Genomic DNA, 24,886 nt, shown 5'->3' with positions numbered 1-24,886 from the left:
TCCCACGTAGTGGGTATGCGCCATTTTATTTTAGGCCAACCATCCAACCAACCAACCAGCATTTTCGGCTTTCTCTCGCGCAGCGGGCTGGATAGCTGATCAGTTCGCGCAGCCGAGGGTTCGACTCCCAGTCGTGGATATTTGTTTGATTTATTTTAACTTAAAATGCTGTTACTAGGCAACGGCAGAAGAAGAAAGATCTAGACAGGATTGAAGAACGGTGTTGGTGAACGTAAGATGGCTTTCACACTAAAAATCACTACCATTTCTACATCTCCTAGAGTCAGTGATGTTAGAGCGTATTTTCTAAAGAATTTATAACCCAGTGTTCGCGTTACAATTTTTCTGCTCTCTAAGAGGGGCGGTGGACGTTTCTTTTAAAAAAAACCCACAAAAGGCGGCTGCCAGCCGCGCAGATCGCCTCGTGTTCATTCGCAAAAGGTGCAAGAAAGATAGGGGACAAGCGTATAAAGCAAACAATGACAGAATGAAGCACCTGTTTAGAACGTATTTATGTAATCATACAATCGTAGGCAAAAATAAATAGAAAAATACTGCATGTGTGTAAACGTTCATTCACAGTCGCCTCCTTGTGGAATATAATTAATCAGGTTTAGTAAAAGATGCTGCGATTTTTAAGTATTTTATTATTTCCAAGCACTGAACTAAGCAAATCGTAGCCGTCGGTGGAACAACTCAGGCATTTGTAGCTCAGTTAGGAGGAGCATTGCTCTTTGTCATAGAGGGCGTACCTGCCCGGGCCGCAGTTGTTATCAAACTGAGCTGCGCACTCCTCGGACACGGAATCTTCGAAGCCTCGTTTCATCCACAGGAGGCAATCTGGAGAGAAAAAGGAGAAAGTGACATCCCTGAAGCATCTGGCTGCCTCACTCACAGCACGACCTAAAAATAGAAACAGGAAACACTTCATGAGGACAGGCTGTGATGGAATAATTGCCTTTTTTTCCCAAGAGCCAATTCTTCAGGCAACTGGTGGGGGAGATGCATGGTGTTCGTAAAACAATCGGGACAGATTTACTGAGGAATGAAAGAATTAACGGAACACCTGAGCAGGATAGTTTTCGGAATGCAGCCATTACCTGCTGGCAAGTCTAAGGTATACCAGGCCCAAGGCGTATTGCTTTTCTCGGTACTTGGCTGTCTGCGCCTCGCTTTTTTTTTCTCTTTTTACTTTTGTCCACTTTTATTTTAGGATAATGCTATTTATAGAGCGATCACTGCTACTTCTTACTGCCTACATGTTTTTCTTGTGATTGTAAGATTCTTTGTGAAGAGTGTTATTAGATGAATTTCGATGTACTTGTAATTGCCATATCCTTGGCTGTTGTCGTTTCTGTCTGTACTATGATTACCCATCCGGCTGCGTTATTTTGTGAATAAAATAAATTAATAAAGCTTTACGTCTGCCGAGAAAACTTACTCAACAACGGGAGACATACCAGCTACCGTCTTGCAACTGGCTTACAACTTGGTCCAGAAAATGCGCAATAATTTAGCACGCTGCGGGGTCTGGAAAATAAAATGTTTTCTCTTTTTCCTTCAGCCGCTTGAGAGAGGAAGAGGGGGGGGGGGGAATTCCAAAGATTATGAGCCAAGTATTCATGTAGTGCAGAGGGCTAAACACGTTAACTGCCTTTTCATGGCACGAAATAAGATCACACCTCAGATAAGCGCATCGTATTGATGGAGGCAACAAATTTTCCGGACGTTTCCCTAGTTATCGAATCGCCAATGGCGATGCTTCAACCAAGGCCGCGCAAAATCTGTGCTTGAGATAGCATTTCAACAATATTCTGAATGGAGAGTGCCGAGCGCTTAGTCGAGCTCTTCGGAAATAAACACAGCGTAGCAGCGCTCTTATGGCTGCTAGTTTATTCAATATTTCGTTTTTGAGAGCTACTTCGAGGTTAGTGAAAACTAGAGAGCAGATAATGACACAGTCAAGCGATTCTCGATTTTACAACTGTTTCCTACTGTTTGCACGCATTCCTTACAATATATCTGAAAAGAAAGGAAAATACAGGCGAGGAGAACACTTGCGAGAAAGAGCTCACAAAAGGAACACTGCTTATCACCAGCGTCGCAAGCCCGTTGTTATTATCACGTCCACTGGATTCCACTTCACGGCTCGTGATCAGAACTGAAGGTTCGAATACAACCAATTCCATGCCTGACCTACCAAGCTACATGCTTCAAGGATCTTTCTTCCTATTTCCGTCGCCTATTAAGTTGTACTCCGGCTTAAAAATCCTGGTGAGCAATCACAGAAGTTGAAATGTATACTAGATTATTGGGGGATTAATAGAGATGTTCTTTAAGCTTTGTATTCATACACCTCCACCTCTTCTCAAAGGACATCTGTTGGTGCGGCACTGGTACCTTATACGCAATCTCTTTTTAAGCGCTTTCAAGTGTGTTTTGGGCAATCCCGCACATGTCATATTTCTCTGGCATACTTCCCATCATTCAGTTGCTGGCACCTGCCCTTGAGTCATTGTTGTTGCCATGAACACTACCAGCTCCGCGTGTTTATTGGCGATTCTTCTCAACCCATTCCCCAGAGCGTCAATATAGGGAATGATTTCAGGGTGTTCTCCTTTAACGTACCGGCGTATGTAGCATTTCGCCTACATCAAAACCAAGCCGCCGCAGCCGTGATTGTATCCGATACCCGCACTCAACCGCCGAACTCCACAACCAACGAGACACAGTGCAATATTACGTCCTCGCCCAGTGTCCTCACTCTGTGGTTGCAGCTTTCGGCTCCTGAGCCCGAAGATGGAGATAAATTTCGTCCGTGTTTGAATGGACAGCGAATGATAAAGGTGCCTATGCGCTGTGCGAATTTAGAGCGTGTTAAAAGCATAGCCCTATGTGGTCGAAATTAATCCACGGCACTCCAATCTCCATCTTTATCTCTTCCTGACTCCCCCTTATCCTTTCCCCCTTATTATTTCGGAGTTGAACGCCGAATTACACCTACTGTGCCTTGCCTTCGCTTATAAGCAATTACGTCATTAACAAATGTTATTTCCCTAGTTGAATGGTGCATGCCTTTTATACATATCCCCGCTCCCTTCTAATATTTCGTATCTAACTTATATCTTAAGGCCGCTTAAGATATGCCTAATCCAATTCGAGCCCTCAAAAGTTCGCTGCGACTAATTCACTCATAGCGCAGCGGTAATGCATAAAGGACTGTACTTTCTCCCGTAACATCATCACATCGAACGACATGATTTGTGCAATATTTAAAGACAAGTGGTCAGTCGAGCACTAATCAAGCCGCTGTGCTATTTTTGCTGATATTTCAGACGCTGATCATTTGCAGTTAGCACTGACGTATCGGTCTTTGTGACCATTAAGCGACTGCCTTATCGAAAAGGGGTGTATTCCGGTAGGGTCAGTTATAACGTGAGAAATGTTGCAATTCGTATGTGTTCCATTGTGAACAAATATCTATGCGCAAGAGAATGTTTTCAATAAATCTGAGAACGACAACACGCTCATGACAGATAATTTCATTGAATTGCAACGTTCAGCACATACTACGCTAATAAAGAAACTAACAAGCCTGGACCGATAGACGCTCAGCGCCATTTATTGTCCACGGCCTGCACGGGTTTGACAGCTTATTTACTGAGGTGACTTACAGTCGTTGCCAAAAAAAGGGAATCGCCCCACAAAGCAGCTCTCGCCATCGTAGTAGTACCCCTGGGCCGCATAAGAAATTGAGCCCTCTGAAAGGAAAAATAAACAGGTGTTTATCTGACTGCCGCATTGTAAACTTCGCCTAGGCAATCGTGGCGATCGAAAAATTCAGGAGGCACTTTGACCGCCTGAATGCGTAGAGGCGAAAGCGTTTTCCGCATCACTTTCACTGCCTCTGTGGCACTGGTGACGTCAGCACTGAATGGCGTCATACCTTATTATTGACTAATAACCAATAAATTACAACTACTAATCAATTACTAACTGCTAATTAGTTACTAATTACCGAATACTGACATATTACTAATTAATGGCGCTTACCTTCCCCTTTGGGGGGGTAACGCGACAGCATGCGCGCGTTGAGTGGGTTTGCGCGTTTGCTGGGTATCATTAACTAATTATCATTAACTGCTTAACTAACTATCACTAACTAATTAACAAATTATCTTTAACTAATTGAGTAATCATCATTAACTACTGTTCATACATCTACTATTACACCATTAACTATCATTACTGACTTTTCAAGTATCCATTAACCATTCTTACTATCATACTGATGACTGACAGGTGCAGCGGACGCACGGACGGACGGACACGCTGGCGAGTCATGAGCCATAAAAGTCTTTCACCTTAAAATACGCTGTGTGGACTGTACCGACCAGATGTGTGAGCTTCGCGTGCTCGTTTTCTACCACCTGTTTGGTGACAGCTGTTAGCAATGCATTCTACTAAAGTTGCGTCGTCCGAGGTCTGCAACACTTTCACATCAATTCCGGTGCGCGGGCAACCAAGAAGGCGGCACACGTGTCCTCATGCTAAAGTTCTCGCCTTCAGGCAATGGGTGCATTTGCCTGCATTCACGTTACAACTCTGTCTACACAGTCCATGCCGCGTATTCCCATTCCATCAAAGATACAGCACGCCAACTACAGGTCTTTATTAACACCTGGCTGGACTGGAAGCTGCTTTTTAAAGGATTATTCTAGCTCTAAATCCCCTCATAATGCAACCTGTGAACAAGCCAACACTCACCGCGAGGGAAATAGTACACTGTTTGTGGTGTGCAGTAACTGCCTGTTCAACCGAAGAAAAATTCAAGCAAGACTGGTTTGTATTGAGTGGCTTAAACAGCGATTTTAGCTCGCATCCAGAACGCGACCTAAAAGGCAACACCAAGGCAAGCTCTAGGGACACTGCAGATGGTTTGCGTGGTGTAAATGCTGAAAAAAAAAACTAATGTACAAGCAAAAGCGTGGTTCTAACTGCTATCTTCCGAGTTTTAAAGCCATCGTATAATCCATTGCGCCACAGCAGCAACGGGAATCAGTGGCGTTAATTGTGCACTTAACCTTTATTAGAAAAATTCTATATTCTGCTAGGTGGCGCAGCTGAGTTAGCGCGCTGAACGTTGGCGGCTCAGAAATGGGAAGCCATGCCTTAACCTTGCACCAGGGGTGCCCGGCGTGCGTCCTACGCGCCGGCGTGCGTTCGCCGCACCTCGACGCGCAAAAAAATTGGTATACAAGTCAATGTGCATGGCGCGAGTACCCGCCCGGTCGCGCCGGACCTGTTCCGCTCCGGACAAAGACACGGAAGCAAAACGCTCACTGATTGGTCGATGCTGGCGGGCCCGAAATAGCAGGCGCGAGTAGCGCGCGCGCGCCGAATATTTGGCATTGTAGGACTCAAGCGACGTGATCGCGATCGGCGGCGGCCGAAGCGTCGCGCATGCGCAGACTTCCTCTGGCCGGCGCGTGGGCGCCCAAGCACGCAGGACGCGCGCCGAAAACGACCCATGAAGTTGCCCCTTTATGCCTCCTGCAACCTTCGTCGTTTTCGGGTGGGACGTGTGGTCGTAACACACCGCCCAACGCCTTGAAACACCCCTTGGACGCTTCACGTAGGCGGGATTTCACAATGCGTGACATGCGGCTGGTTGAACACAGGAAGACAACGCTCCCGAGATGCGACCCCTAAAGCCTCTGTCAATACCCTTCCAAAGTGTGCGCTTACACGATCACTTTCCCGCGTTAAGCAGCAACATGTGTACATTCTCAATTTATTTATGTAACATAAATAAATGATACAGCTATAATTTGAATAGGCTTCTTTGGTACAGAGAGAGCAGAAAGATGGTTCTCTTGAGAGTGAGCAAGCCTCGATCCGCTTGGCGAACGAGCCAAGTAGGAACCACTGTAACTAAATCAACAGCTGGCTGCAGCTACACGACGGCTCCGGTTGGGTTTACATGGACAGCTCTCAGTGTGAGAACAGTAGCGAGAACACACGTGATGTGGAGGATAAACGCAAGCTAGCTTGTGCACAATCGTAATTTTAGAATTTTTGCATTTGACGGGACTGCTGCTGCCGCGTAGCGGTGTGGGCCAACTATGTTCTCATTAAAAAGAAACGCAACAAATACTGTATGCTGTGAGAAATGTGCTGGCACGCACTCAATGCGGGCAGCGTCCCGACAGCGTTCGTCTTGTGTTCAGCAAGCCGCACATCCTCGGGCATAGCCGCCTGCATACGGAGTGTTCAGAATACGACGGTGCACATCGATTGGATCCATGGCCCTCACGTCGCCTCCGGCGGCGGTGTCTTGACTGCAGCGGCTGCAGTTCAGCAGCCGTGCATGATAACGCGCCATACAGTTATTTCAGGATGTTTCTGTTGCGACCCAATTTAAGTCGTTTCGTGGCGTCTTTTTTCACATCCGCGCCCCCCGCCACCACCTGATGAAAACACAGCGTGATGCAAGGGCTTTGTGCACATGATGGACACGTGGTCACGGATGCAAAATGACTAGATCAGGAACATTAACATACTCGCCTGCGAACCTTCGGTCTAGTAGCTGACAATGCAAAACGTAACCCTGTAATCAAAGCTCTAAAGAAGAACGATAGCGATCGACGCAAGAACTTTTATAAAGCATCTTCTACGGCATCGGGCAAAAGATAAGGTCCACAAATATATTTGCGAGATTCTGCACGCATTCTGGCTTCATGTAAGAAGAAGCAGGCCCAAGAACTCTCAGGTGGTTGAGAATATGAACGTGTCCAGAGTAAAAACGGGAAGCGTTAGGGTTGTGGCATATCGCTTATAGCCTTACCTTCACAAGGGCTGCAGCCGAACGTGAAGGATTCCGTCGTGGTGAGGTTGAAGCAGTAATTCACGTCCGTCCTAAGCAAAAAAACAAGACGGCCGAGGAATGCCAACATTATTTAACATCTTTTCTGCCAGAATGTATTATGATTAAAGTGGGAGGAACAAGATAAAGATTATGCATGAAGTAGCTGCTAGCTCTTAACGACAACGTATTTGTCTACATTATCAGATGATGAGGAGAAATAATAGTAAAGGCAGGGACATTATAGGATTACGTGCGAGGTATAGGTGGCAGCTGAACAGAAAATTAGTTATTAACGCCTAGAAGTCTTGAAGTATTCCTATTTCACGACGCTATACGGGCACCCTTGCCATGATTCCTGGACAGTTTTATTTTGTTTGCGCGCATGAGAGGCAGGAATTTAAATTGGACCTATTTTTAAAGGCTTCATTGTTGAGCCGTACAGATTGTCTCATCATCTACTCTGTGGTGGCAACAAGAGCTAACGATATCGCAGCAAGTTGCATGACATCCATGCTTGACGACTATGGAAGCCTGCTGTATTGATCTCTTAACTCTGTCAGCCCCTGAGTGCAATGTTTCAAGCCATCCTACTGCGATGCAACACGCAAATATTTAAAAGTGCCAGCCGTCACCCTACATTGATCTGCATCTTTTGCTAGTCCTCAGAACCAGAAAGGTTACATGGTTACTAGTCTGTGAAGCCGCTGCAAGAAAACGCGTCAAAATTTAATCTTCCACCACTCCACTTTAACTCCTCTTTTGTTTCAGTGCTAAAGCACTACTTCACGAGATGCGACTTGTTATTCAAGTTTGTGTGAAGCTTGACCCCTTTCGTGCTCCACATTGCACAACGCCGTCTTCGCCATCTTCCATTTGCGGCGGCAATAGAAGATCAAGCAATGCAAAGCGCTCCAGATGGAAAGCGAGCGGGGGGTGTCTAACATTTCGGAAGACGTGTTGCCCCCGACTACGCCGCAGTGATGCACAGCGACAAAAAAGAAGGCGTAAATCTGAGTCCACAGCTCCCTATGACACGGCGAAGCGCTGTCAATAACTTGCTAATGAGGGACGGAAGCGTCAGGCCGCGTTGGCGGCCGAAACAGACTAACGTCGAGCATTTCACCTTGAGGAACATCAAAATTGAAAACGGACAAGAAAAGAGTGACTGCGTGACAGCGCCACCAGCGCGAAGAGAACGAACGCCAGGTCACCTCTGAAATGCGGTTGGTCATTGCCGCGCCTGCTAGCGTCAAGTTTCAGTGAGAGTTCGTGCACAATTCATTCGCCTATTCCTTCCACGTCTGTGATCGATAAAGGCATCTGAAAGATGCTTATGATCTATTTACCTGGTACTCGAGAATTTCAAGTTTTGGTAGCTAATGTCCCGAGCATAAATAAAAAAAGGGAACCAAAAATTAATGTCTGTGCTCCTTATGTAGACATCTGGAAAAGTGTTCCAGAGTGTTACTTGGTTGTGTGTGGGATATAAACGACCTATGAACCAGACCAAGCCTTGCTTTTGCTAGTCGAACACTGTTCAGCCTTAGTTGAAACCGTGCAATTTTTTTCTAACCTTCTGCCTAAGGAGGTACGACCACCCATTGGCACATTTCTTTCTTGAGAATATACCGCGTTGCCCTAAAAGGCTACAGGTCACCTTTTCGCCACCCTACTTGGTTGGCCAAGTCAAGTACGCAATGTCATGCTTTTGGGTTCAATAGCCTGTCATCAGCTCTCTGTAGATCTGTCATCAGCTAGCTGTAGAACTGCAACTTACGCGGTCCTCCCTTTCATTCTTGACGTCATCACTAACATTTGGCGCCATACATCAGCTTCAAACTCTTCTGTTTGAAGATATAGAGGCGCTCAATGTACGCTTTTTAATTAAGCTCTGTTTCAACTTACAAAAAAAAGGACTTTAACTGCCGAGAATGGAAAGGAAACTACGTACGCTTTATCATGGTGTCTGCTTCGGCCATGGAAGATTGTGGAAGTGGCAAGGTGTTTCCACTAATGATTCTTGTGGGCGAAACTACACCTTTTTTGACAAGTGGGTTTCCGCTATTATGAAGGACAGAATTATCTACAGTGCCTTGGTGTTACCAAAATTCACCTCATGTTTCTGCGCCCTCCAGCGACATATATGCAGAAGGGAGCCTGCAAAAAAGTTTAGCCACTCCAAGAAAAACTTACACCTCTCGGTACTAGCAAACCACACTGCAAAATCGCCGTTGAGCTCTCTTTACACGTGGCTGTTTTCATAATACCTTGTTAGATGCCAATGGCAATATGCCCTCAATGTACATAGAATCTGCTAAAAGGCTCAATTATGTCTTGAAACGAGGATGAGTTAGCATGTCTTCTGTTTTTCTCTTAAGCCGCATAAATACCAACAGACCGATTCAGTTCCCTTAGCGAACACTGATACGTCTGTAATAGACGGTGGGATATTTATATTGTACCTTAAGCATATTTTGTGTTCATGAATTCACTAAAAGATATGTAGGAAATAGGCTCCTGAAACTTCAGGCTTGGTATTCATTGTATATTCTTAAAGTTTGCCAGAAATACCTCACTTAAACCATGCTTCGAGCACATTTCCAATGCGTGAAAAAACATCTATGTGGTTTCAGCACCCTCTAAATGCATTAAAATGGATTTCGTAAATATGAAATTATTTACTCTAAAGTTTACTTTAATTCTAAAAAAATGGCCAGTCTTTTAAAACGTCTTTGCAGCACACTTCAAGCTGCCGTTGAATAATCACGAAAGTCGACATCGAGTTTCGTGAATGGCATTTGGATGATGACAATGCATTCAAAGTGTACTTTCGTAAATACAAAGTTCATTTGGCCAAAATGTGCTTAAATTCTAACAAATCTGCAGTCCGCGTAGGCGTATTTGCCGTAGACTTCTGGCTGCCGTTGAAAAATCCAGTGCTCGAAATCGCCCTTTTCTCTCGTGCTTTCATTTGTGGTACCTTCTAGCCGGAAAGCAATCAGCACTTATTTAGATTATATTTGGAGAACGAATGCATTATACAGGCTAGGGCGCCTCGGGCACCTCCGGGCCCCAACATGCTAGCGAAAAGGACCTCGACTGGCAAGGCCGACCGGCTCCCTTAGACGCCCATGTAATTGTTGGTTGACAGTTCGTCTCCTGGCCGATGACTGACGCAAGTTACGACTACGAATTCGGTTCTAGATCGTCTCCAGCTTCGAAGAGAGCAGTATGTCGCTTGTGTGACAATTTGGGCCGCAATCTTTGCGCAAAAAACGCCTCACTGGGCAACAAGTGTTTCGTCTCTCGGTGAGCACATACTGTTATAAGGCAAACAATGCATCATGCTCGTTGGAGCACTTCTTCACTTTCTGCCGGCATTTGCTGTGTGGCGACATATTTCCCGTTAAAATTTCTTAACGTGACCTTGCAATGTCATATACCTCTTGAATGATAACTCCGCGTTTTCTCAGGGGTGGGCTCTGCATGCTTATCGCATATAGCCGGGTCAGTTATTACTTCTGCTCTTGACAACATTACCCAGTCTCGTCCGGTGAAATCGACAAGTAGACCTTTTATAAGCCGAAGGGAATACATTTTTACTGCATTAAATGTATATTTTAATCTATGTTTAATGAAATGGAATGCATTTCCTCTTTATTTCCTTTCTTTCGAAAAAGTAGGAGCCGGGACTAAAAGCTGTAAAAACAGCTTGACAGGGGCCCCGGCCCCCTACATGGTGGCATTGCAGCGTGTCAGAAACAACATCACCATAAAAAAGAAAAAATAAATACAGATACATATTACAAAGGCAATATAGTTCAAGCGCAAGAAATAAATTCAAATTCAACATTGCAAGGCAAACAACAGTTTGTAACGCTTCAGACACAGAAAAAAAAAGAAAACAAAGAAAACAGATGAAGTACAATGTGTTGGACATTCTGGACACAGTATGTAACAAATTGAAGCTACAGTAAATTTCTACAAGTGACATGTGTACAATAATTACAGCACAGAAAACGCCTCACATTACAACATTTAAGACAACTATAATAATTTCTGCCGACAGAAGAGACTGATGGTATGTTTAGGTTCGTATGCTGGATCTAAATTCGACGACTCTAAACTATTCAGTAATGTGGGAGTAATATATTTCAAAGATTGCGTATGCTATGAGGTGCGAGGTCTTTGTTATTGTCTTTTTTAGTACATTTTAATGCGCAACCAATATACTAAGTGGGCAAAAGTTGTATCTTTGACGTATTTGTAAGAACGTTCAAAATATTATTCCGAGCATAGAAAGAAAGCATTCGTATTGCAATTAAAGCAGAGGGCCAAAAATACGAAAAAACAAGAAATTATGTTCGAAATGCATTTTTTGTACATCATTTCCTCGCTAAGCGTTATGACCGCTAGGAAACTGCACCGAAGAAACTATCCGACTTGTACCACTTGCACTGTGCAGAATTTAAATTTCGGTTCACTATGTACCTAATCATGTGTTCTCAATGTTTCCCTAACTCACATCAAGGGTACAAATGCCCTTCGTCTATAAAGATGCCATCATATAAAAAAAACGGCGTTCCGCAAGGCTTGACGTTGTAGATATGGTTTTATTGCTCGTTGTTTTCTAGAGCACATGATGCTTCGTTGCGGTACGGCAAAGAAATAACGAATTTCTGTCAACACCTGGGGTTCACCTCCTAGATTAAGAAAGAGCGGGCAGGGTTTTCGAGGCGCGAAGCTTCCGTGGCAGTTTCTTACTACTAGCATGTGACACATAGGAATAGGAAGTAATAATGCAAAAAAAAAAACAAGTTTCTCACGAACCCGGGTTCTCCGTTCTGACCCTGGAAGTGATAACGGAAAACGGCGAACCGCTTCTCTGGCTCGTATACTAATCTCCAGCCGGCCAGGCACTTTATTCTCGGATCATTGACCGAGCTGAAGTAGGCCAAGGTGTCATCTCCCACTCTCAGCGCATCCACAAACAGTTGTGTGTTCTCTTCCTGTAAATGAAAAGATTCGACATCTCACAGCGTATCCTCTATTGTCTTGTTTCCTCAAAGCTCTCACTGCCTGGGAAAACTTAGAAAAGAAGGTAGCTCACATTGCGCCTGCTGACTGTCTGGGTAGCTTGGTAAACAGTGCTATTACATGCGAGAAGGATAAATGGTGTTATTTAGTTATTTGGCATATACAGGGTGTTTCACTTAAGACTTTCCACAATTTTTAAAAATGCTTTTTTCAGTCAGAAGATTGCTTTTTTCGGCATAGCATTGTAAGAGAAGTTGTACTTCAGTATACAGCTAAGGCTTGCTAACTAGCAGGCTGGTTAAACATTACCAAATAAACTTTTTATCTATTACTATAGGCCTCTTAATTAGTAAAGGCATATTGGCCACCGTAATTAATATCCTTATCTGTTTTTAGGATTTAGAAAAAGCGGTTAGCCTCGGCGCTGTGGCCGAACAAACCTCCGCTATTTCGACGAGTTACGTGCACTGAAAAGGCTGCTTTGCCTGCAAGCGTCCCGAAGCGCCTGTAGTTTTCCGCGATGTCGACCAAAATTTCTTACACCACAGAGCCGACGGTAGCCGCGTTTTCCAAATTCTAAAAACTGATATGGTTATAATTACGGTGGACTACATGCCTCTCTGTAATTAAGGAGCATAACAGTAATGGGTAGAAAGTTAACACTTCAGTACTAGTAAACCATCTTCCCAGTTAGCGGACCTTATCTGTATTCTGACGAGCTATACCGCTGACAATTCTATGTAGAAAAAGCGCTCGTCTATCAAAAACGCATTTCTAAATATTGCGTGAAATCTTAGGTTACACACCCTGTATATTTTGCTTTTAGTAACAGCAGGCCGACTTGAACAAAAATCCATAGCGTGAGCATCTTTCCTTCTGACTGCGCTCGGAAAAGTGTGAGAAGTGCATAAACAACAATACCAGCAGAAATATCCGTGGGCCTGCAAGAAAACCAGCAGTGTCGAAGCCTCTTTCAGGGCCGCCTCCTCTTGCTGTCGGTGATGTCAATTCCGGCAACTATAACTGGTAAAATGTGATGAACCTGTAAACGCTTGACACTGACGCGCTCTTCAAGCTCTGCAAAGGCCTTGTGGTCACATGTCAAGTCTAAGTAACCGCGTTTGGTTGATATAATTTGCTAATGGTGCGTACACACGCAAGGAGAGCTTCGTGTACAAAACACGCTGGCTGTAGCTGATGCACGAATGCGTTACCCTCGATTGCACGTAGATTACCGTTTAATCTTTATTTTCCTTAGCTTTTTCCCTCCGCAAAAGTCCTTTACACTCTTTCACTCTAGATTATGAAGGATAACGCGGCCTCCAACTGCGCAGGATAAGCAGCTGCTTTCGTCAAATCCGGCGTGGTCTTGAATATAGCCCTTCTAAGGCAAAATATCTCTTAAGCTGCATTAATATCACGAATAATGGAGTAATTACTCATTAGTATCCGCCCAAACGCAGCCATTAAGTTACGTACGAAGGCTTAATTATTATCGAGATTTCAAGGAAATATTGTGGTTAAAGAGAAACTGGCCCTGGTCCAGGGATCGAACCGGGACGATGGCCTAGTCCGGCATAGTCGCTCTAGCATAGGAACTAAGCTGGACGACTGGCAGGATGGCGGCTTTTTTAACAACGAAATTTCTGTGAAAGCTGTAGGGCATCCCACCGCACCTATCGGAATTCCCCTAACCTTTGGACTAATCGTAATGTTGTCGCGTCGGTGTAAAGACGCGCTAACGCACTAGGCGGTTGGGAAGGCGTTCAACAACGCCCGGGGCCGACACCGACGGAGGAGAACTTCGTTGACCTCTCTCTTACAGTCCTCACGTCGGCGTCTTGTGTAGCGCTAGCCTCAATATAAGCAGTGGTGAACGATGGTCGCTAGCAAATTGGTTACCTAAATTCATGAAGTTATTTTTAGCTGCTTTAAATTGGCGCCTGGTTGCCGTTATACATTCTTGGCCTAAAAACAGCACATTACCCATATCACTTTTGTGGATATTATTTGGACGAGCGGACCGCACCGCGGGCAGAACTGAAATTCTGGCTTGGGAGGTGCGACGCGGCCCACCGCGCTCGTCTATTGATCCGGAGAACGCGGGTTCGAATTCGACAGCAGCGGCCGCGTTTCGATGGATGCCACAGTGTGCTCAGCGATATCAGTGCACGATAAAGATCTTTCCTTCTTTCTTCCTTTCTTTCTTTCTTTCTTTCTTTCTTTCTTTCTTTCTTTCTTTCTTTCTTTCTTTCTTTCTTTCTTTCTTTCTTTCTTTCTTTCTTTCTTTCTTTCTTTCTTTCTTTCCTTCTTTCTTTCTTTCTTTCTTTCGTTCTTCCTTTCTTTCTCTCTTTCTTTCCTTCTTCCTTTCTTTCTTTCTTTCCTTCTTTCTTTCTTTCTTCACTCCTTTGTACCTCCCCTTACGGCGTAGTTCGGGTGTCCACACAGATATGTTAGACAACTACTGCGCTATTTCCTTACCTCAAAACCAATGTTCAAAACAAATGTTTAGGTTCCCTCAAAACCAAAGTTCAAAAGCAATTTTTAGGTTGGACGCGAAGCTACATGCAAATGTGTGCGCATGTGTGCACGCAACGCAAACGCGTGATTTTCGAGAAGCGCGTGAGACATTGCCAGAAATTATTGATCCATACCGTTGAGGGTAACACCGTTTTTGGAATTGTAAAAACTCACACGGTCTATCAGTAATCGCCAGCAAAAAACCTCTCGCTGCAAAGCGGCGGTTATTGGCTATGCCTAAAAAGCTAACGATAAGAATTAAGTGGTTTTGCGTTTAGCATGAATGCCCGTTTTTTTAGACATTCATGTCATTATCCGTTCTTCCATTTATTACGCAGAAGCGCAAAATATGCGTTGTCTATCTGCCGGACAACAATCGAATGAAGAAGGAGGCCTAACTGGGCCAACGGCATTGGTATGGTCTATTCCTAATTCCTCTCCATACCGTTTTTTTCAAGGCGCTACACCTGAGTGAGCGCCACCGTATGACTCACAGCAGCTTCGAAGTCTCCGGTACAATTTTTTTTCTCAGTCTCGTGTATCGTTAATACGCACGATAGACCAAAAACGTATTTTCGATATTGACACTGCGATGCTTTCAAGTATGGCAAGCGTTACCAAGTAGCAATACTAAAAATTTGTCGAAACACAGTATCGAAGATAAATGCGTCTTTGGTACTGCACATGCCTGTATCTAACTGCGGATTAATTAATAAGCCTAGTACCACACCTTTCAAGGCCCCACCTGGCTAATGAGAATTTTCTGGTAGAAAAGCTCGGTTCGAAAAAAAGTTTAAAACGCGTGTCCGTAAGTGTTGTTACATATGTAACCAAAAAACCAACGTGGTACCCTATGCAATTACCTTGTTCTTCCTTGTTGGTGATATATGGTTGTGTTTTGTGCGATTTACTTTTTGTTTAACAATAGCTTTTTTTTCATTAAACTTGTTTGAAGTTACTCAGCGGTGTATTCACATTGATGACTCCGGCAAAATTCATGTACGCAGGGTTTCTTTGCTGTCGCTGCCTTGGTTATATAATAATTATTTCTGGTATCTTTCTGTTCTTTTGAAATTTCAATGAAATTATCGGAATGAATGGAGTGCTATTCAACGCGATGCTTGCTTTCTCTGCGGATGTACGCATTTTGATTTTTAAGCAATAACGGGTGGTAGTGAGATGTGAAAACACCTTTTGTTCGTTTTATCTTCGGTTAGGTGATTTAAATCAAAACTTAAAATAAATGAAAATATTTTTCTTATGCTGCCCTGTTCATTTTTTAATAGCAAAGAGTATAATTTTAACCGCTTGTCCAGATATTGAATGCTGGACCACAATGTGCCTAGTTTGCCTTGTATGCAGTGGTTACTTAATCTTAAGGACGTTGTTTGAAACAAACTCTTTTCTAGGCACTCAGCAGCTGGCAGTAAAAACAAACTTCTTCCCTACACGTATACATTAAAGATCCTGAATCTTGGGACTGTTTTTGTAAGGTATCGCTGGCATGTGCGGCGTCATCACACAGCAGATTTGTGTAGGGCAGCTGCTGCACTCCCTCGCGAAATGTTGGTGCTCAAAAGGCAGCTGAATTATGCACAAGCGATACGTGTGCATCCGATTAGGCGCAGTGGTCACTCCTTTACACATACTCATAACTCGACTTTCTTCATCTTGTGACTTAACAACAGCCCCGTCCCTCCCTCCACCTTAATCCCAGCACAGAGTGCTAGGCAGGAGAGCTGTAGCTATGGCCGATTACTCGATATTTCTTTTCACTTATAAATTTTCCATATCTCACTCCTTCTCCTGCAGTGTACACAGACAGCTCCAAAAGGATCAAGACGAGGCGCTGCTGTGTTTAGTTCTGCGCACTTAGATTTTTACACTACGAACAGTGGACTTTTGGTGCAAGTGCGAGAACAAAATGCATCTTCCACACGGCGCATGCATCACATTCCTGTCAAAGCATTCATCACCGTTCATCTATTCGTGTCCACTGACGTGTGGCGAGCGTCGCCATCTCCGATCCCGATAGCACCATAATCAGATTCCCTATCCTAGCGCTACCCTCACTTGTTTGCGGCCCCGAAACCTCTTCCTTTAGTTTGCTGTAAAAAGATATTTTCTAGTTTCTTGGATTTAGGAAGTAAAAAACTCACATTTCAAGCTTTCGAGCACATTTTGAAGAGTCTCTTCACGTTCGGGGAGACGTATACACATGAACTAAAAGCAACAAAAAATAACTTATTTATCTGGGTTGAAACTACGCATACCAACCTTAGCTAACTGTCAAAACTTATCATGAGAGGCGAAGCAATGACGCTAGACATGGAGTTGATAAACATACCTGTCGTGGCCTGAGCACCTGTGAGTGGCATAGCAGTCAAAAATTTGGTTTGTGATTGCGTAGTGTAGCACGTGCGGCATGTGGTGAGGAAGAAGCATGTGCGGGAAAAGCACTTCCGGTAAAAAGGTCCCCATTTTAAAAGTAAAAAAAGATGTACCCATTCGAGCGCCACCTAACATTCCGTAACCCCCAGTGATTTGACCATCCGCCTCGCTTCCGGGAGGGGGGTTCGATCAGAAGTTTCACTGGGTATCCATCGGTTTTCTAATAAAGACAAGCTTTTCCTTGGCTTGGTGCTCAGCTTACCGTATGTTACATGCAGTACCGGTATGCAGTGGGCTCTAAACGGGATACTTGTCCCCGCCTATGCTGTGCTAAACGTACTGAGTGCACAAGTGCTTTAATTGTGCACAGTTTCCCGAGATACTAATGCCGGAAGGTTCCCGAGAAATACTAGGCTTCTTTAGCATAAGATATGCTTCCGGTACCTACAGGCGGGTAAACACAGCTAAAACATAGTAACCTTCTAGCGAACGCCTCCCACTAATCTCCCTTCAATGTCAGGCCTGCACTCCAGCACTTTTCATGGCAGACACCGTTCCAACAATCGTGCAACATTGTGCGCTGCAGGTATTCTAAGCATCCGCATGGAAGTGACTAAGCATCAAACAGTCGTGGGGGGGTCGTGTATACCCCGGCTGGAGTTGTGACAAACGTCGTGGTAGGTACTTAGCATCCTGAGGGGTCTCGAACTGAACTGCAATCAATGTCACAATCACTCATGACGTTTTTAGCGCACACTGGTCATATAGAACAGTGGTAGAGCCACAATCATCTAAATCAGTGACTTAGGCGGAGCAGTTGCAGACAGGCCACTTCGTCTCTTCCCGTGTGTACATTTACAGCACCATCACCACCACCCACCCACCGTGGGGCGTCCACAAAAACACGGTGGCTGCGGAAGGAGAGTGGCCGAGGGTAAGGTCGTCTCTGGATCACTGGGTGCTTCAGCGAAGTCACCGAGGAAAGTGCTTTGTCGTGTGGCTTTTCTTGGCATGATAAATAGATTTATAGAGACAGGAGGACGTGGCTCCCCGAAGACAGGTGTAATAGAGATCCACAGGAAAGGGTTCTGGTTCGGTGTGGACTTGGCGTGTTCGGTGATCATTTTGATGATAACATGAACGAAATTAAATGAGAAAGTTCACTCTAATGCTATTACGCACAATGCAAAGTATTGAAAATTGGGCGAGTTGGTACGAATTCATATTGGTGTGGTACCACAAAGACAGGGACAGAGACAGAGTGACAACAACACAAGTGCTCACTAACAACTGACAAAATTCATTAAAAGCACAAAAAATATATAGACAAAACCTATGGTTACATGCACAGTCATAACACGGTTACAAAGGTTACAGGCAAGACCACACGTTAAATCACGACGAATCTACCTGTTATCATGGTTTAGTGTTCTTTGAAGATAATCAACCTCGGCGTCAAGCAGCAGCAAGGATGGCAATTTCACGCATACATTGGCCGACTTCCTTATGCGGAAGGTCTCCATAATCTCCGGGGAAGTCTTATCTTCATGCTTCCAGAGAAAGCGCGTTTCCTTGAACAACGGGGCACACTTGTGGCTTTTTACATGCTTAGACTGCGCATGTAACCATAGGTTTTGTCTATATATTTTTTGTGCTTTTAATAAATTTTGTCAGTTGTTAGTGAGCACTTATGTTGTTGTCACTCTGTCTCTGTCCCTGTCCTTGTGGTGCCACACCAGTATGCAAAGTATAACTGCAGGAAACTTCATCGTCATTTTCTACCGCCATTTAACCTCCCCTGAAAAACAGGAATTGTAGTGTATGTTCCTCGGGATTAGCACATGGTGCCTCAGAATGCCCTCGGATTCTTTTGCCCCGACGATCGACTACGACCATGCCGATCTTAAAATCTTTATCATCAGCAGCTGTCCACATTTGAAATATAGAATTTTCTTTTTTTTTTCGGTATTGTATGGCAGTGGTGGCAAAAGAGTAAGAGAAAACTATGCCGGAACAGAAGGAAATAAAGCAACAAATAATATGTCACGCCCGTCCCACTGGGAACCAAGAAGAGACCTACACTGTGTGTAACATAATCTGAGCAAAAGACTAAAAAGTATTGCACAGAGGATGTGCGTGACATCAAAGATAAATTGCTCTTCGTAGCGTTGCACACCTGGGAGTGCTTTCGATATTGTACCTAGTCAGTTGACTGCCAACGGTGAATTGGCAAAAACAAGAGGTTACCATTCTAAGTCAAAGCGCTTTTCGTTAGTTGTAGAGGAGCTTTTGAAATATCTTGCTTAATTTTTTGGTTGCATGTTTTGTGGGGTTATTTGAGAAGTAAAGAAAGCATTCTAAATATAAAAATTCCTAACGGCTGCACTCTTTCCCTGCTATGTTGTAGCGCTCTCGGTCCTGCTCTTAACGCAAAAGTATCACGACGCATCAGGAACGAGGCCTGGCGCTGTCGCTGTTGACCGCAAAATGGGGCATGAAAAAGCCCACATAACCGAGATAAGGTGCGGAGAATTTAACCCAGAACTCCCAGATTGCAAGGTGAGCACGTAACCCATGCGTCGCAAAAACAGGTTCCCTTGCGGCGAATAAAGCGGGGCCTATGATATGTACTGCTTACGACTGTGTGCTAGTGAGTAGTAGTGCGACTAAAGAGAAATATATATATTTTTTTGTAAATCTTAAAAAGTAAACGAAAAAGAACAATGCTTTCGCACGCAAAGCACATAAATGTAGTCTGAAGTGGCTACCACAATTTTTACGAGTGAAGCGTGGTGGATCACTGGGCCGAAGTGAGCAGCCGACGCTGCTTTCAGCGTCGGCGGAGATTTCGCCGGCACATTCGCCCGAAACGTAAAAGGCGCGCTCCGCCGTCTCCGATTAGTGATAGGCCGGTCATAGTTTCGGCCCAGTGAGACGAAAATGATTTTGTTTATCACAAACAGAAAACTGAAAAAGTGAATGAAAGTGATGAAGTATTCCAGTTCGAAGTAGCAATTCATTAATTTTTTTTTATGATGCCATTGGGCAGACAAGCGAACGTTCACTATAGGGCACAATCAGAATGCATGCTAACTTCGTTCAAAACACAAATGGATATCCCTAAAATATGGTCACGCGAGAGCGCACTTGCGTTGTTTTGCTTTCATATCCAGATGATTTCATGACATGCCGGTAAAAAGGGTCACATAGCAGGTGCGTTTCTAGAAGAAAATTATTCGACTTTTTAAGATCCCCCTCAACTGTACGCTATGTACTTGCTCCCGAACTGAAATCATAATGATTTGCATATTTATTTCCTGCTAACAAACTAGGTAGTATTTAAAGAATACACTCTGAGTTGCGCAGATATTCTGCAGTTTGTCTGAAGCACATTGGGAGCAGCACGTTTTACTTCGACTTTGATTTAAGTAATGTGACATGCCCCGCATATGACGCGAGCGACAGAAATAAAGAAAAATGAGCGCTTTAAACACATCGGGTAACGCTGGAAAAGTACGGAGAACCACAAAAGGGGCGTCAAGTCTCAAACAGAAGAGCTGCGATGGTTCCTAACGTTCTATACTCGTGCTGCATCATGCCTCACCGTCGGCTGTTTCTTGCAAAGATCTGGACTAAGAGTCCAGGAGAATCCAGGTAATCCCTGAATTCAGATAATCTACGGTTCGGGGTAGCCTACTACCGACCGAAAGGCAAGCATACGTCGTATACATGTAAAAGGCAACTTTTTTTTAAAGTCTTCGACAGAAGACTCTCCAGATGGAACATGGGGACTGCAGTTCCTCCTCATTTTTCTGCCCAACCTAGCATTGATACCAGCTGAAGGCATTTACGTAACTTGCCAGAGTCGCCTTTCTATCTGATCACGTGTTAGTGTTCTTTCTCTTGCGTTCCCGGTGGGTTAAGCCGGCGTTGACGTGGTTTACCCCTAACAGACCACTGCTGTGCGCCCATGGTCCTGTTGAGGAAGAATCTACGGTCGACGTCAGCTTCTTTTACATTCAGTTTCCCGCACAGAGCTGCCGTTATTGCAAAGTAGCGGCTCCATCTTACAGTTGGATCCATGTACAGGGAGCGCCTGTCAGCACTGTGAATCGTATCTCCAACGATTTGGCCTGTTTGGCCAGAAACCTTCCAACGGCTTCATGTTGGAACTTAACCCTCTTCATATGAAGCAGAAAAACAAACAAAAATGCCCGGAACATACACATTCAACGAGAATCACAGACTCTTCTACTTAATCACTTCATGAATTCATTAATGCATCGGGTAAGAAAAAAAAACAGAAAGACAAGTGCGTACACGTCGCGCACACAAAAGATAATGCAAGTCAGCGTATATCTCTCTTTTCTGTTGCTTATTGGCTTTTACAACGGAAAGAATACCAATAAAGTGGTCCCGGTTATAGTAATTTCAATTCTAAAGACGTCCCAGAATGCAGGAGAAATCTTGTGACGAAGAATGTACCCTCGCTCACTGGGTCTTAGCTTTCAGCCCCATCGGGAATTCCACGCGCATATTTGAAAACGTGTAGGTAATTGCAATTTATACTGACCGAAATCTCGTCTCCCAAACTGGGTGATGCGATGAACGCGACCAAAAGAGCTGTCACAAGCCGGAGCGTCATGGCGGGAACTTAGAGGCTGTATCTACATAGACTGGACGGGCGAGCTGGCGCGTAACTTTTATGCAAATCCCTGTGCTGCGTAGACGTTTGATGGCTGGCCACGCTTGCCTGCCTCTTTGTTATTGTATGCCCGCTGAAATAAACATAGCACTGCGAAGCGGAGACGAGTGTTGTGTTTTGTGATGTTTTATGCATGTCACATAGGCAGCTAAGGCCGCCATGCGCCAAACACACGGCATATGTGAAAACTTTTTGCTGTAATTTATAGAACTGTGAAAAATTATCGTTGGTGTAGAGGGCCTAAAATGTTATTACTGCGAAGCGATCACGCAGAAAAAAAATTTTAGCGGCGCTATTAGAGCATTGACTAACCTTGGCAGTTATCCAAGGCTTGCCAATGAACTTGCCAGGGCTTGCCAAGGCTTGCCAACGAGCCAAATAAAGACCTCAGCCTTCTCAGGAATGAGAAAGAGGCTGGGGTCGGCCATGAAATTGCATTGTGTCCAGAAAAATTGCATTATCTCCTAGAAGCAGTGTGGAATGAAAAAGAGTGTACGCGTTATAAAATTAAATAAAGCACATTTTCCTCATTTTTTCATATTTCGCACAAGAGAATAAAATGTGGTTAATTGTAAGTTCATCTCCGCATTCTTCGAAAAAGCTTTTTCTTCTTTTGTCAGCGAGAAGTTTGCGTAAGGTGTGTATCGCCTATTCGGAGACGACAGAGAATCACTTCCTTGAAAAGTTCCTGCTGCAAAGATAGTTTCCATTCACCTAAAACCGGCTTCATCAAGTGTAGCTTATTATTTAGTCCATTGTTCCAAGCGGACTCCCATTTTCTCCTTGATTTCTGTTGTACTAAGTTGATGCGATTCTTGAAGGACATACTTACTTTTTTATTCCCTTCCCAAGAGCTTGAGCAGCGCACAAATCTGCTCTCTCGTTGCATTTTAGTCCGACATGACTTGGGACCTAGCAGAGTCTTAAATTTTGCCGTCGATCTGTGGCCATTATTATGTTGCTTATGGTGTCGCCAAGTAGCGGAGTGACTGCATTTCTAGAGTGTAGAGCTGTAAGTTCAATTAGGGAGTCTGTATAAATAATACTGCTTGTGAGGTTCTCGTTTACTATTTTCTCTATGGCCAAACAGACTGCGCCGCATTCTGCAGTAAAGATGGATGCGCACTGTGGAAGTCGTACTGTGTACTCTGAATTCCCTCGCACTGCTGCACTTCCTGCGTAAACATCTGTTTTCAAACCATGAGTATAAAAATCTGTGTTTTATTCGTACATTACGGGCACGTGCGGCCCATGCATCAGCACTCTCATTCCCGCTGATTCCCACGTGACTAGGAACACTGCATAACTTTCCTGCACGTCTATATGTTTCATCATGTTATGGGTTGAACTGCATTTCTGAAGTTTAGAGCTGTAATTACGCTGAGGGAGTTTGTGTAGATAGCATAGTTTTCTATGTTTTTCTTCATAACTGCAATAGCCATGAAGTATGTTCTGGCGTGAAAACTGTTGATGATGATGTCCTGTTGCGCACTGAGGTAGCCCGACTATTTTTTCTTCTTTCCCTAGTATTTCCGCCCTTCCAAGTAGTGTGCGGTTTTAGAGTCGTCTGTGTAAAAATCTGTGTAATTCTACTTTTCCTTCATTACCAAATACTCCTACAGTATATATTCTTGTAGAGTTAGCCTTTTGTAGATTGTCAATGCAAGATTGTCAATGCCTTTTGTCGATGCAAGATCGCATACACAAGGAAAGGTGCACCAAGGTGGCAGTGTGTGCGGTCTCGGGGCAATATTGGCCAGTTTGTTCAGTACGCCTATTTCTTCGCATTTTTCTCCAAAGCGGAGGAGAAGCGGTCTGATTGCTTGAAGTTTGTTGTTAAACTGTAGTTTGGATAGGCACTTTGTGACTAAGGGGTGTCAGAGATGTTTTGGTAGTCGAAAAGTTTTTAGGACGTATGTGAATGTGCATGGTTCTTCTGTCTGCGAGGGGTGGTTCATTGCATTCTACGTAGAGACTATTTATGGGCGATGTCCTGTATGTTCCACTTGAAAGCCGCAGACCTGAGTTATGTATTGGGTTTAATCGCTTTTGGTAGAATAGTCTAGCCGAACTTTGCACTATGCATCCCTAATCTAGGCAAGGTCGTATTTAACGATCTGGTATATAAACGCTCTTCGTTCAATAAAGCTTATTGACAGAACAGCACACCTCCCATTCGATGCTCATTTTTCGCGCTCTGATGTCTTTCCAAAACCTCCACAAAAAAGCCGGGCTACATGTATGTAGTAATGTCCTTGATATTTGACTGATAAAAATGAACGAGGATCCGAAACAGAACCTTGGGGTACTCCTAAGGTCACATGAGAGTAAGAAGAATAACAACCATTAACAATGACAGTCTGCCGTCTTAGCGAAAGGCGCTCAGCTATCCAGTTGATTTGGAAGCTTTGGAAGCTTTCCACATAAAGGAAAACGCTGTAGACTGTATCAGTGACACGTCCCTGGCTCTTTACGTAGCCGAAATCAACTTTTTGCGTTCGCGTCTGCGTTAACAGACATTGGCATGACTATTGTGGTTAAAGATTGCATTTGGGCATGCGTGGCCAGGTGTATAAGTAAGCGTTCCAAGGAAGAAATAAACAGTTGTTAGTGCGCTCGTGTGTGGCTCTGTGTCTTTCTTCGTGGTTCGTCCTTTTATTGCGCATCCTATACCTTCACAACATCATGTACCAACTAGGCCCAACCCAAGTTTTATTGCAGTTGATTACGCTCTCGTTAAGTTAATATCTACGTAGTTCGGAAATTAGACAGTAATGAGGAACAACACTAATCGCTTTCCTGAAATGTAAAAAACAGCAAGTTAGCTTGTATCAACTGCCACCGCTAAACCATCCCTGAATTCAAGCAGTTCAGTTTAACGCAATAAACTTTGTCGGAATGCGGCTTGGCTATCATGTAGAAGATTATACTTAGTCAGATGGCACATAATCCACCTATAAAAAACATGTTACATTGTTTTACACACTATACTTGCCAATGACACCGGCCTGCAATTCCCAACGTGGTTTCTTGGTCCCCTCTTGTGTATAGGTACAAAACGAGCCAATTTAGAATCACTTGGTGACGTGCCTTCAAGCAAGCTATTTTGAAATAAAAGCAAAAAATGTCGAGATAATGTACTGAGCTGTTAGCTATTTTCGCTACAGGACTGTTCCTTAATGCCTTATAGAAGTTTATGAATACCCATCACACTGAACATTGCAACATAAAATCTGCTACCATCACAGAAACCGCGTAAATCATGTGGGAGTAGAAGGCATTGAAAATAGAAGAAAAATAACTACTCAACAAACAAGCTTTATATTCGTCGTCATCAGCTATTCATTCAAGATCTGTTAAAGGAG

General features: G+C 44.0%; 1 protein-coding gene across 1 annotated transcript; it reads right to left on the bottom strand.

Moving 5' to 3' along the window:
- Positions 1-707: 707 nt before the first annotated feature.
- On the bottom strand, positions 708-21,461 carry LOC149362030 (uncharacterized). The gene is made up of 5 exons (XM_089569640.1): positions 21,390-21,461; positions 11,699-11,877; positions 6,848-6,918; positions 3,675-3,761; positions 708-840 (listed from the first exon to the last, which is right to left on the bottom strand). The coding sequence occupies exons 1-5, from the start codon at positions 21,459-21,461 to the stop codon at positions 716-718; spliced, it is 534 nt and encodes a 177-aa protein (XP_089425766.1). The 3' UTR covers positions 708-715.
- Between the last annotated feature and the right edge of the window lie 3,425 nt (positions 21,462-24,886).

This window comes from Amblyomma mixtum, chromosome 2 (genome assembly GCF_055824585.1).
Source record: "Amblyomma mixtum isolate Tamu chromosome 2, ASM5582458v1, whole genome shotgun sequence".
Classification (NCBI taxonomy): Eukaryota; Metazoa; Arthropoda; class Arachnida; order Ixodida; family Ixodidae; genus Amblyomma; species Amblyomma mixtum.
Note: the sequence above shows the minus strand (reverse complement) of the source record. Positions and strands in the feature narration are given on the sequence as shown.

Excerpts from the sequence above, each read along its gene's own strand:
- LOC149362030 (XM_089569640.1), bottom strand. The coding sequence starts at position 21,461 with ATGACGCTCCGGCTTGTGACAGCTCTTTTGGTCGCGTTCATCGCATCA. Across the intron at positions 11,878-21,389 it reads GTTTGGGAGACGAGATTTCG|GAAGAGAACACACAACTGTT; the intron begins GTCAGTATAAAT and ends TTTCATTTACAG. Across the intron at positions 841-3,674 it reads CCCTTTTTTTGGCAACGACT|ATTGCCTCCTGTGGATGAAA; the intron begins GTAAGTCACCTC and ends TTTTCTCTCCAG.